Below are 13203 nucleotides of genomic sequence, written 5' to 3' on the forward strand. Positions count from 1 at the left end.
AAAAATGTTAAAGCACACCCTCAAACCCTCTCCCTGTACGTCTAAGAAATGAAGAAATTATTGACCACTTATCTACACCTCTCTATCTAATAATGTTCATGAATCATTTGTTTTGATTTCTTATTCTTTATTTCTTATTTTCCTTTTCATTCCTAAGAATATCTGCAATGGTTAGGATCAATGCAAACTCTCTTTTTTGGTTTTGAAATTGCCATTGTTTATCTATGTGGTCAAGTTTTTGTTTTCTTCATGAAAATCACAAAAACCAAGCATGGGTTTATGGCATATATCCCTCATGTTTAGCATGCATACTTGAATCTTTCTCTTTCTCCATCTTTCTCTGGCAAATCAAATATATTAAAAAGAAAAGTAAAAACCCAACCCCACCAACCTCTCAAGTGTCTCTATCTCTCTCCCCCTTTTTCTCTCTCTTTCTCTTTCTCTTCAATTTGGTGAGCCTCCAGTTCTCTCTCTTTTTGCTAGATGTAGAGAGCCAAAAGTTGGTTCTCCAAAATAGAGAGCCGAGTAAGGAGTCTGCTGGAAGTAGGATTTTCCTTCTCTTTAGCCAAACTACCTAACCCTGCCAAATAAGCCAAAGCCTCTGAGTTACTATCACAAACCTTCCATAGAGATGTAATCTCTCCGTTGGAGAGGGTGCCCCAGTCCTTACAATCATCAAGGAAGCCTAGAAGCTTTGAATAGAATGAGTCATAGTTCATCAACAAGAATGGAACTGGAAGCTCCGACCCGATCCTTTCTAGCTGAATTAATGCTAATATCTCAAAATTTTCATCTAGAGTTACCAATCCCACCAGGTAGAGTAACAACAGCGGTCCTATCAGAACTGCGGCTTCTAACTGCAGTATCTACCAACCCATGCTTCCTAGCAGAGAAAAACCTGCAAGCATAAAGCAGTTATGCAATTTGGCAGCAGTTTTTTAAAAACGCATTTGTAAGCTTTCTAGCAGATAAATATATCTTTCCTGCATGTGAGATATACTTCTGATGGTAGGTAAGGATGAAAATTTGATGCTGTCCATTCGCCAGCTTCTTTGCCAATCCTAAATCGACCAACTGGTGTTCCGGCTTGCAAAGGACCTTTAGTAGCAGCATCCATTAGCCCCGGACCAGCACCCCTCATGAAGTACATTCCACAAGGTTTGCAAGAGATAGTATTTAGTAATATATAAAAAGTTGTCTGGTATTATTGTTATTATTTTCAGTGCTTCATTTTCAAGAGATTGTATTTATATACAAAGTCAAGGTTGCATCCACTATATTAAAGGTTGATGTGGTGATAACCTATAGGAGCCCAGTGCCAATCTTCTAATTCTAATCCATGTGGGAGATTTGAGGCCACCATCTTTTCTTGCCAATAAATGAATAAGGAGGAGGTTCCTATAAGAAAAAACTTTGATGTTCAAGTCAGTACGTATTTAAGAAAAACTTTGATGCCTATAAGTGGCTTTCTATAGGCATTGAAGTCTTGGGCTCAATACTACATATTTCTCATTTATCTTCATGTTGCATCGTATGGATTAGAATTTATTTCCTTACTTAATTCTCAACATACATAAATTATTACAATAGTCTAAACAAATAATTTAAACTTGTACTGTCACATAAATTTCTAGATTGACAATCACTCCATTCAAATGGACCCCAAATTTTATTTTTAATTTTTAATTTATTAAAATCGCAATATACCACCGTTAAATTATTAATTTGTTATGGGTGACCAAAGAATATTTAGGATATCACGTGGGTGTCCAAAGAATTGGCCATGAACTAAGTTAGGGTTTGGGCCGCTTTGCCTATAAAGATCTAAACGACGTCACTTCAAACCAAATTCTATTGGGGATGCGGATTCTTGGGAAAGCCCAATCCAAACTTGCTCGAAGTTAAGAGTTCGTTTGGGCTATTGAGGACAAAATAGTAATTTCGTTGACTTCGTTTGTACTAAAGACCTAGCTCGGCTGCCTCACTTGTCTCAAACCCTAGCCGCGTTGCCGCAACTCCAGGAGCAGAGAAACCCTTGAACTCTCCTCCTCCCAAGATGGGTACATATCACACCACTCTCATCTTCTTGATTTCATATTCATTTTCTGTTTTTCAACTTCGTTTCAGTGATGGGTACCTGTGAATTTGCTCTCGTGATGTTTTGTTTTCTCTTTTCGCTTTTCGCATTCATTTTTGTGATGCTAATCTTCAAATTTTGTATGGCTTGTAGGTATTTCCCGAGATTCCATGCACAAGAGACGTGCCACTGGAGGCAAGAAGAAGGCATGGAGGAAGAAGAGAAAGTAATTTTTGAATTGCTTTTCTTTGATTTAGATGCTTTTGTTGGTACAGATTGTTATACCGTGTTTTGGTTCCTGATCTCTTATTGTATTTTATGGGTCAGCCAAACAAAGACTAAAGTTTTCTAATTGATAAATGAATCAGAGTTGTCGTACTTCTGAATAATGTGCTTCTTTTGTTTATGTAATTATTTCTTTCTTTCTTTCCAACAAGTAGTTGAAACCTTTGTGTTTTCATTTTGTTCGTTTCTGGTGAATGGATGATTTATGAACTAGCTATATATTTGCATATGTTGTAAGAACTTTAAATGCTTTACAAGTTGTGTTCTTGTTATTTCTCTGATAATTTTTTTATTATGTGTGTTTCACCATCTAATGCCTCTGATCATAGCGTTTGTCTAATTTTGTTGGGCATCCAGCACAAAGCCTACATTTCTTAGATTATGAGAAGTGTTATTTAGTTTTTTTCCTCAAATTCTGGTTGACAATTTTTTGCAAAATTTGAAGTAACACAAATCCTGTAGTGCTAAGTGGTTTAGGTTCCTATGATGTTTGATATTAATTGATTACAAACAGTTTTTATATTTGTGTAAAATGAATTTACTTTAAAGCCTCAATGATTGCAGAATTGATTTAGTTTCAACTTGTTGTTTGAAGGTATGAGCTTGGAAGGCAACCTGCAAACACAAAGTTGTCAAGCAACAAGACAGTGAGGAGAATCAGAGTTCGAGGTGGGAATGTGAAGTGGCGTGCTCTGAGGCTTGACACAGGAAATTTCTCATGGGGTAGTGAGGCTGTGACCCGCAAAACCCGTCTTCTTGATGTCGTGTACAATGCATCTAACAATGAGCTGGTCCGTACTCAAACTTTGGTGAAGGGTGCCATTGTTCAGGTTGATGCAGCACCATTCAAGCAGTGGTATCTCCAGCACTACGGAGTTGAAATTGGCCGCAAGAAGAAAACTGCAGCTGCTGCCAAGAAAGAAGGAGAGGTAGGTCTCTTTTATCTCCTTTGGGTTGGTAAATTTATTAATTTTGTCTTTGTTTCTCCTAATGATTTAAGATATTTTGCTGTTCATGTTAAGGTTGGACTTGCCTTTTGTGTTTTCCTTATTTCTGGAAGCATTGTATTAATTTCTGAATCCTAAAGAAAATATATATGATGGTTTCTGGCATTGTGTTAATATTCTCACTTGATGGTGGAAAGAAATATATTTGTGCGTGGGTAACAAAATTTAAAGGAAGATTAATTTACTTCTGATGACTGCATTGAATGTGGTCAACAGCATTAGGCTTTACTGTCTTTGATGGCATTTTTGTGTTATTTGTTTAATAGGAAGGTGATGCTGCTGCTGCTCCTGCTGCCGTCGCTGAGGAGGTGAAGAAGAGCAACCATGTAGTAAGAAAGTTAGAGAAGCGTCAACAGAGTCGCACCCTTGACCAGCATATTGAAGAGCAATTTGGTGGTGGTCGTCTATTGGCTTGTATCTCATCACGACCTGGACAGTGTGGCCGTGCTGATGGGTATGTGACTTCATCTGCCTATGTCTGTTTCTAGTCAGCAGATTTGTCAATAGGCACAATATTAGTGTAGTTGCAGTATTGTAAGGGCTGAAATATGGATGATATCAGCTTCTTTTTATTGTTGTTTTGAAGTAAGTTATGTCATATATAATGGGTCTTATAAAATTTTTACAGATATATATTGGAGGGCAAAGAGCTGGAATTTTACATGAAGAAGCTCCAGAGGAAGAAGGGGAAGGGTGCTGCTGCTTAGAATTTTGTTACCAGAACTTTAGTCATTTAGACTCGGAATATGTTATTGCCTTTATCCTTTCCTACTTTTTGAGGGGTTGCACTTTATTTCGGTTTGATGTTGAACTGGTAAACACTGTTTCTATGGTTGGGATGTTTAATCAGCAATTATATTTCATTTTGGATCTCTTCTCTTTCATTTCTTAAGCGTCAACACTTTGGTTGGATGCTGCAGTTTCAAATGTTGGTTTATTTTCTTACTCAACTTCTCAACAAACAAGGCTTGCTGGAACTTTGAAATCATTTGGGATTAAGTTCAAACCTTCTTTAGCGACATCAATGCTTCATGTTTTTTTTGGGTCTGAAAATTGGATCCATGAGTGCATTTCATCACAGAAAGATCACAGAAAACATACAAGAAGGGCCCAAACCACACAGGAAACGGAAGGGTGCCCATCCAGCCATAAAGAAAGCAAAACCTAGAACAAAGTAAGACATGCCCAATTAAAGAGCTGTCCTCTCCAGTACTTGCACAATACAACAAAATAACCCCAAATTAGAGAAACCCCGAGTACAATAACTAACCCTAACCAGACCAACTTGCCATCGCTGCTGTCGCCGCCTCCGTCAGGAAACCAAAGGACGGAGGAGCCGTGAAGAGGGATCTGTAGAGAATGGAGTTGGGAAGCAAGCCATCAATATTCATCATACTCAGAGTGATCCATAAATTGGTCAATAGAGACCAATTGAGCCTCGTCTTCATTGCCCAATTCGACAAATTGGACCAAATTATCAGAAAGCATTGCAGGATTTATCTGCGAGGTCCACATGTTGCCAAGTTAACATCAATTCTACGTGGCAAAACCTTATTAGTTCATAAAATGAAAAAAAAGTTTTATTTTTGCTAGAATCTCATAAAAAGAAGTTAGGTTGTCCCATGAGATTGAAGTGATCTTCTTCAGATTACTAGCAAGTAGCAATTATCCATTTTGACCAAAAAAAAACCAGAGGCACGAATTATGCTAGAAAAAGGCTCAATAGGGACCTTTTATTAGAGACTGAAATGAAAACAGCCTCTTCAAATTTTTTACAGCCCAAAGTAAATTTTCTAAATTTTTAGCCCGCACCAAGCCTTCACGGGCTGAGTGACTTTATGCGATACGGCTCCAATACTCCATCGATACGCATCGAGGAGTAAAAGAGAAAATATTTTGAACATTTGGGAGGTGATTGTGAAAGTTATTGAATATTTGGGGTGGAAAATCTAAACTGAAAACTTAGAATAAAGGAAGGGGAGAGGCTAGCTGGGGCTTTTGGGCGATTCAGACGGCAACCAAACAAGGAAGAGGAGGAAGAAGGAAGAGAGAGAACCCACCAGCAATCGCCGTCGCACCCTTCGCCTTTGCCTTCGCCATCTCAGATTCATTTGGTTGGGTGGGTTTCTTACGCAGCTTAAGGTTTTCTTCTTATTCTTTTAATAAGCTGATGTGTTGTTAATTAGCTAATAGGTACATGGGTAATATTGGGGTGGGGATGGCTGTATATACTCTTTAATAAGCTGTTGTGTGGTTAATTTGTGAAGTTGGAAGTGTCGAAATGGCTTATATTTTGGAAATAGTTGCCTATTGGCTAGTAGCCTACTAATTGTTTTGTATATGTATTAAATTATTAATTGTTTATTTTTATTTTTATCAAACTTCATTTGATTCACAGGAAATGAATAGTGTGGGTAATAGTTCTAGCTTCTAGTGATGGGAATATTAGTAATAATAATAGGGAGACTAAGGATGAAATATCAATTTTTGTATTTATATTATTTTTTTAAATATATATTATTTTAATTGCTGTATCGGTGCCGTACCTGTATCCTAGTTTTTGGAGATTTGTTGAATCGGCATATCCTATCGTATCACGGTACCCATATCCGTATCGGTGCAAGATAGTTACAGAACAGAGGCATTGGTAATGGCATATTGATATAATTTGCTTTTAACTACTATTCTGTTGTGATTGTTACCATATTTGTATAAATCATATATATATATATATATATATATTATTTTAGATTTGCCTTGATTCAACTTTAGGACAGATTATTGCTTGTAAACTAGTTAGTGACATTCTGTGATTTTAAGTTTTTCAGTATTATAGAAATCTGATGTCTCTAACTTGTTCCAGTTTACTAAATGGAAAACCTAGAAGAAGCCAATAGTATTAAACCTGGTCATAATTTTTGTAGGTGGCAAAAACAAGTGAATCTTAAAACAAAATAAAAGAATTTAAATAACTAACAGAAAGAACATAAATTAGAATGTTGTTTTTTCTTGGTTACTGGTTTAAGCAAAATTTATAAGACAATCCGAGCTGGTTTTCCAATTGGGACATTGTTGTTTGTTGAATGATATAACAGTGGTAATGATGGCAATCAATTTCCATAGTCTATCATTTACCTTGGAGTTTTGTTTCCAATGTCTCCAGATAAGTTTGAGTTTGTGGTTTTAGAAGCAAGGTGTTCACCAGTTCTGCTTCACTAGTAAGTCTCCTTACCATGAAACCATTGACTTTGATGTACATGCTGCTCACTTTACATATTATGACTAGCATGCTAAAGATGGTGTCCATTACTTGTTATTCCATTTGCCCCTCAGTTTGTTTCAAAATTACTCTTCTTTTTTAAGCAGAAGAGTGATCACTGGATGTTCAATGGATTTATGCAGAGCATTTTGCACCCTTGCTGGAGCAGATAGCAAAATTGGAGGAAGCCCTTTTCAACATCCAATTTGAACAACATTGGTTAAGAGGTCGGGACTGACCACCAGGCAACAGGTATTATTTGAAGAACTGTTTTTTTATGTCGAATTTTGATTTATTTTCCTTGATGTAAGTGGGAGTGTCATTCATGGTCAAGTTGTATAAACTATTTTAGTTTCTTACAAGTATGATTTCAACTATGGTACTTCAAGAAGTACACTATTGAAAACTTCATGCTTATATCTCAAGGTTTTTTTTTAAAATTTTTCTGTTTTTGCTTCTTATCACCACCTGACATGATCATGAGACATCCCTTACCCCTTTATCTGCTCTCACACCAATCAAGACACACATCTGGTATTCCTATGTGGGGCTTGAGTTTTTGCAGACCCTCTACGGTCAAATTGACGGAATGTGTAAATTGATACAATCTTAAAACGTTTGGGTGCAAATTGATGAAATTAAAAATCCGTGGCCCATTTCGATAATGCCCCCTAAACCGTAGGTGTCGTGGGAGGGTTGCGATAAGGGGAAAGTGGGTTTGATTTTGCAATATTTTTCTTTAATTTTTAATTGGGTATAATGTCGTTTGCCCTAAAGTTATATATTGTATGTTACTGTTGCAATCAAACTGTGTGGTTTTTTGATATGAAAACTTTCTACGTGGTTTGAAGATTGACAACATGTTCGTTCATTTAAAGGGGTCCCCAAACCGGTGTTGTTTGCTGGTCCAAGAGAAAGAAGGCATAAAATCAGCCACGAACAACCAAAACCGCTCCTAAACCCTCTCAGTTTCAGACTTCAGAGCTGAGAGAGAAATGTTTCGGAGCCAAGTCGTAGCGTTGTTTGTGAAGAAGAACAGCAAAGCTCTGTACAATCTCTGGGGAACGACACCGTCTAGGGTTCTGAACGAGGAATCTTATCGATTATTCTCTACTGGAGCCACACGAAAATGCTTGGATGGCTTTCAATCTTTGTCTAAGGTTCCTTTCTCACTTTATTTTTTAAAATTATTATGAATTCATTTTTGCTAAGTAAATTCGAAAAAAGTATATTAAAGTTCAATGCTTTAGATTTTGTGTGGTGGATTGTGAATGTCGAATTAGGGAAGCTTTTCAGAGCTGGGACAAGCTTTGCAGTTTCATTTTCAGCTGTGGAATTTCTATTTGAGCAGTATTTTTTCTGATAATCAAACAAAATCATTCAAAGATTTTGAGATCCAACTATGAGTTAATGGATTTGAAATTTCATTTTGTCATTGTAACCAATTGGAAAAAGGAAAAGAAATTTAGATTGGAATTAGAGAATCTTGAAATCTGTGAGTGTTAATAATGATAAAATGGTTGTTGAAACAGAGTATTTGAGGGGGGGTGAACGTAAAATATAATATCGATTCACTAGGATGACACTGCAGACTTGTATTAGAGTTAGAGCCAGGAACTAAGGCTTTTCAGTTGTAGCGTATCATCGAATGCAGCTGCTTTTAATCTTTATTTTTCTGTAGGTTGACTATCATTTTTTGAAGTAACTCCTTTTTCTATGATGAATAAATGCACAAAATGTGCCAAAAACAAATTTGTGCAATTTAACTTAATTAGGCTGGGATGTGTTGTAAAATATTAAATAAAAAGGGAATTTCTTATGCCATTTTCAGGGAAATTATGTACCATCTATAAGGAATATGTCCACTATTGCTTCTGTAGGCATCGAAAATAAGGAGGGATTGAAGCTTCTTGTAAATGGAGGACCTCGTGCTCAGAAAATGGTCGGAATTTGGCTTTTTGGCTCTGCTGCATGGGTTTTTAGTATGGTGATACTTGGCGGTATTACACGACTAACGCGATCTGGTCTTTCGATGACTGATTGGAAATTTACTGGGAGGCTTCCTCCTCTCTCAGATGAGGATTGGTTGCTTGAGTTTGGGAAGTACAAGCAGTCCCCTGAGTATAATCGGTTAGTGCAAAGTGGAAACAACACTGGAAATTTTTGCGTCATTAATTTTTACTTTTCATTTTAAGCACTTAATAGCTCGTAATGATCTGCCTCTAAACTTGAAATTACATTAAAAGTCTTCAAGAATTGCTTAAGTTTGTTTACAGATGCAATCCTCTATTGACTGGAAGCAAAACAGAAAATATGTGCTTTGAACTGAAGGGCTATATGAGTAATGATAATTTTACCATTCATGTGTCTTTCTAGCATTTTGTAGTTTACTTTAACCCAAATTTTTAGGATTGACGAATTACATATTTGATGTTACATTGTTGCTTTCAACGGGAGTTGAAGTTCTTTTGGACCCTTCTAATGTTACCTGGTTTTTGATCTCATGTAGTGTAAATCGAGGGATGAGCATTGAAGATTTCAAATTCATCTATTGGATGGAATATGCACATCGAATGTGGGGAAGGGCACTGGGAATTATGTTTGCATTGCCCTTCTCATATTTTCTCCGTAAGGGGTATATTACTGTACAACTTGGACTGAGACTGTCTGCTCTTTTTGGTCTTGGTGCTGGGCAGGGTTTAATTGGTTGGTGGATGGTTAAAAGTGGTTTAGAGGTCAGATATGGTTTCTCTTGTCTTGGTTTTGATTGAAATTTAATAAAACCGATGGATTTTTGAAATAATTCTGTCTTTCACAGGAGCCAGCATCTGAATATGCTCAGCCAAGAGTAAGCCCTTACCGTCTTGCAGCTCATCTTACTTCAGCCTTCGCTATATATTGTGGCCTTTTATGGACAGGTCTTTCTGTTGTCATGCCTGAACCACCTTCTGAATCACTAGCTTGGGTTCGTGGGGCAGCAAAGGTGAAGCAACTTGCTCTTCCTGTAAGCTTACTTGTCGGAGTAACTGCTGTCTCAGGAGCATTTGTTGCCGGGAATGATGCTGTATGTAATTTTTGTTTTCCTTCATGCCTTTCACAATGAATTGAATGGATGATATGTGGCTTTTCCTGAGTAAGAGATTATAAATATGCTATGTGTGAAAATTCCAGGGGCATGCTTATAATACTTTTCCAAAGATGGGGGATACATGGATCCCAGAGGATGTTTTTGACATGAAGCCGCTAATCCGGAACTTCTTTGAGAATACATCTACTGTGCAGGTATCTTTCTGACCAAAGAATATATTTTATTTTAGTTTTTTGCGACTTAATGTTGCTATATGTTATCTCCAAGGTTGCTTTTATGATTACAAGGGAAATTAAAATATTACACCAAAAAAAAAAAAAAAAGGTTAAAAATTGGAAAGATGTCTTATTTTAAGGTTCTTCCTTCACTTAAAAAACATCCGTTTTCTGTAGGAACTTCTGTTTTGTGTAGGAACAAATGAAATATGATTATGTCATCATCTTTACAGGAAAGTTATTGTTTTTAAAGCCATTGAAATGTGTTTCGGCTAGCAGCAGTTTTTGTGTCTTCTTTGAGGTTACACTGTAATTTCTTGTGATGATAACCATTTTCTTGAGGCGACTATGCTTTTGTGAAATTATGGAATTGTTAAATTTTTTACTGCGTATTAGCTTGTTCCTTAATCTTTTCAAATTTCAAACATGAAGTAGGGTTGTGATTTGTGCTTGTAGCTTGATCATCGTATCCTTGCAACTGCAACTTTATTTTCAATTGGTGCTTTGTGGTGGTCAACAAGGAAGCTTGACATGCATCCTGCAGTTCGGTCTTTGATTGGAAGTGCTGTAGGCATGGCTGGCCTTCAGGTATATATGGTTTCCAACTTTTCAATTTTTTTTTCCTCTTCTCCTTCGAATTATTTCATTAGTTTTACAGGTTGATTTTAATTGTTTTGCACAATTCGTTGTGTTATTGTTGCAGGTCACACTGGGAATATCTACATTGTTGTCATATGTGCCTGTAGAGCTTGGTACAGCACATCAAGCTGGGGCTTTGACTCTCCTGACACTGATGATCCTTCTCAATCACACTTTGCGTAGGCCATCGCCGTATCTTCTTAAATCTCTACCTTTGCAAAGACAATCTAGATGACTTTGTAGTACAATTTTGGAACAACTATTTGACATTTTAATTGGATGAAACAAAAAGATTTATTTGATTCTTGTGCTCTACGTATATATCACTGGTGATCAAACTGGGAGTTATTTTCTAGATGAGCAGATTTGTGCTTGTAGTTCGGACTATGATTCCATTGTTATCGAGTGACCCCAAGTTCTTGAGCTTACCGAAGACGCCTTTGAGTAACGCTGCTTGTTAATAATTTGTTTGTTGTAATTAAATTTAATGACGATTTGGCCTAAATAACTGCAAGCTAGCCGTTGGGTTGTTGGAAGCTGAAGATGAAGAGGAAGAGCGATGTGTGTGGCTGTCATCACCGACTCTTCGACCGCGAAAGGTAATGAGCTGACCACCAGCTTTCATTTCAAGTGGCACAGAGAGAGAGAGAGAGAGAGAGAGAGAGAGAGACCTAATTGTGGAATTTATCTAGTATCACATTATAAGAAATTTTCTTAAAACGACAGCAGCGCTTGTCTTTCAAACTCTTCATGGATGTGTAATCTTAAAGGTACAATGAAACTGAAAGTTAATGAGTTTGGCTTACTTTTAAGTAGCATACTCTAAGTTCGCCAAGAATAAAACATATTTCATATGTTACTTACTTAATAAATAGTAGTTAATTATTTTGTCAATTTTGTTTTTATTTTTTTATTTTAAATAATAATTAAAACATCGTTACTAACTACTAATCCAAGTAATTAAAAAAGAGAGATCCATATTATGCTACTTTAAAGGTATCGCCGGACGGCTATACTTTTAAAATATTCTATTTTGGAGTACAGCCGTACGGCTATACTATAAATATTATATTTATGACGTATAGCCGCATGGCTATACGATTTTCTACGAAAAAAATAATCAAACAGACTATAGCTGGGCGGCTATACTATTTTGTAACAAATTCAAAACACCAAGTATAGCCGCACGGCTATACTACACACACACACACACACACACATATATAAAAGAGGATGACCCTCCTTGGGATTAGGAGCCACGTGTCAAAATCGTATCGCCCCACGGCTATACTATATATTTTTTAAATCGAAAAAACCGAGTATAGCTGTTCGGCCATACTATTTATACATATAAAAAAGATAACCCTTCTTGCAATTAGGCGCCACATGTGAAAAATAAGAATACCCGTGTGGCTATAATATTTTTTTAATTAAAAAAAAAAGAAAAAAATTGGGTATAGCCGCCGGCTATACATTATATATACTTTTAAAATATTCTATTTTTGGAGTACCGCCGCATAGGTTATACTGTAAAAATATTATATTTATGGAGTATAACCACATAGCTATATGATTTTTTTAAAAAAAATTCAAAAAACCAAGTATAGCTGGACGGCTATACTATTTATAGATATATATATATATATATATATATATATATACTAGCCTCTTCACGTGCTTCCGCACTTGCAAGAGGCTTTAAAAAAAATTTACTATAGAATTAAAAATGATAATGGGTAGTTGTGTTCCATAAAAATAGGATCCATTATTTGATTTTTCTTTTAATTTTAAATTTTTTTTAATATGAAAAAGTGTGAATTTACCATATTATATATATATATATATATGACCCTCCTTGGGATTAGGCGCCACGTGTCAAAATCGTATAGCCGCTCGGCTATACGATTTTTTATTAAAAAAATTGAAAAAACCGAGTATAGCCAACCGACTAGACTATTTATATATATAAAAACAGATAACCCTCCTTGCGATTAGGCACCACGTGTCAAAAATAAGCGTAGCCGCGAGGCTATACTATTTTTTATAAAAAAAGAGGAAAAAACTATATATATATATATCTCTATCTATTTAGGGATCTCTTAAATAATTTTGTTAGAGGGACACCATTTAGGGTCTCCTACAAATATTGTTTCAACGATCCACACCATCTATTTTTTAAATTCTACATCCATAGATAATCCTCGCAAAAAATTAGACAAATCGAAAGCCGTTTCGATATTCAATTGTGTCATACAAAATCAATGAACACTGTGTTTCAAGAAAGTATTAAAATTTCAATAATTCAATTGAGTGGTCAAATGATATCGGATTCAAGTGATCCTTTGTAGAGATGATTTTTGAATGAGTATTTACAAAATAGATGGTTTAGGATTAGTGAAATACAATACAGAGTGAGACCTATAATGGCTCAAATAAGCATATTTGAGGGATCCCTCAACTGAATTATATATATACATATACAAATGATCCACTTGGGCTCTGTAGAAATTTAGTTAAGACACCCAAATGGAAATCAGTAATTTATTTTTTGGTTTTTGCACAGCAAAATATAAATTAAAAAGAATAAGACATATTTTTTATATTGTGTTTTGGAGAAGAAGCACTCAAGTTCG

The 13203-nt window shown here is 36.0% G+C and overlaps 2 protein-coding genes and 1 pseudogene across 14 annotated transcripts; 2 read left to right on the forward strand and 1 right to left on the reverse strand.

Moving 5' to 3' along the window:
- Positions 1 to 190: 190 nt before the first annotated feature.
- LOC103326618 (uncharacterized) lies at positions 191 to 1189 on the reverse strand (annotated as a pseudogene).
- A 752-nt stretch (positions 1190 to 1941) lies between these two features.
- Positions 1942 to 4241, forward strand: LOC103326606 (small ribosomal subunit protein eS8-like). Its single transcript, XM_008228851.2, has 5 exons — positions 1942 to 2060; positions 2231 to 2303; positions 2958 to 3291; positions 3636 to 3823; positions 3998 to 4241. Exons 1-5 carry the CDS (start codon positions 2057 to 2059, stop codon positions 4074 to 4076), a joined length of 678 nt encoding a protein of 225 aa, XP_008227073.1. The 5' UTR covers positions 1942 to 2056; the 3' UTR covers positions 4077 to 4241.
- A 1092-nt stretch (positions 4242 to 5333) lies between these two features.
- LOC103326605 (heme A synthase COX15) lies at positions 5334 to 10872 on the forward strand. Of its 13 annotated transcripts, none has more exons than XM_089048234.1 (10): positions 5334 to 5511; positions 6533 to 6587; positions 6736 to 6880; positions 7480 to 7788; positions 8460 to 8758; positions 9138 to 9363; positions 9447 to 9692; positions 9800 to 9910; positions 10388 to 10519; positions 10635 to 10872. In XM_089048234.1, the coding sequence occupies exons 4-10, from the start codon at positions 7624 to 7626 to the stop codon at positions 10803 to 10805; spliced, it is 1350 nt and encodes a 449-aa protein (XP_088904360.1). In that variant the 5' UTR covers positions 5334 to 5511; positions 6533 to 6587; positions 6736 to 6880; positions 7480 to 7623; the 3' UTR covers positions 10806 to 10872. The 13 variants fall into 13 exon arrangements, with proteins under 13 accessions (XP_088904360.1, XP_088904355.1, XP_088904358.1 ...); XM_089048229.1 differs by having other exon boundaries at positions 6772 to 6880; XM_089048232.1 differs by having other exon boundaries at positions 5334 to 5488; positions 6772 to 6880.
- Positions 10873 to 13203: the final 2331 nt, after the last annotated feature.

The sequence above is a fragment of the Prunus mume genome, linkage group LG3, assembly GCF_029339155.1.
Source record: "Prunus mume cultivar Tortuosa linkage group LG3, ASM2933915v1, whole genome shotgun sequence".
NCBI lineage: Eukaryota > Viridiplantae > Streptophyta > Magnoliopsida > Rosales > Rosaceae > Prunus > Prunus mume.

Coding starts and splice junctions, on each gene's coding strand:
- LOC103326606 (XM_008228851.2), top strand. Junction 2,304..2,957: donor GCATGGAGGAAGAAGAGAAA/GTAATTTTTGAA, acceptor TGTTGTTTGAAG/GTATGAGCTTGGAAGGCAAC. Junction 3,824..3,997: donor CAGTGTGGCCGTGCTGATGG/GTATGTGACTTC, acceptor AAATTTTTACAG/ATATATATTGGAGGGCAAAG.
- LOC103326605 (XM_089048234.1), top strand. CDS start 7,624: ATGTTTCGGAGCCAAGTCGTAGCGTTGTTTGTGAAGAAGAACAGCAAA. Junction 8,759..9,137: donor CAGTCCCCTGAGTATAATCG/GTTAGTGCAAAG, acceptor GATCTCATGTAG/TGTAAATCGAGGGATGAGCA. Junction 10,520..10,634: donor TAGGCATGGCTGGCCTTCAG/GTATATATGGTT, acceptor TTATTGTTGCAG/GTCACACTGGGAATATCTAC.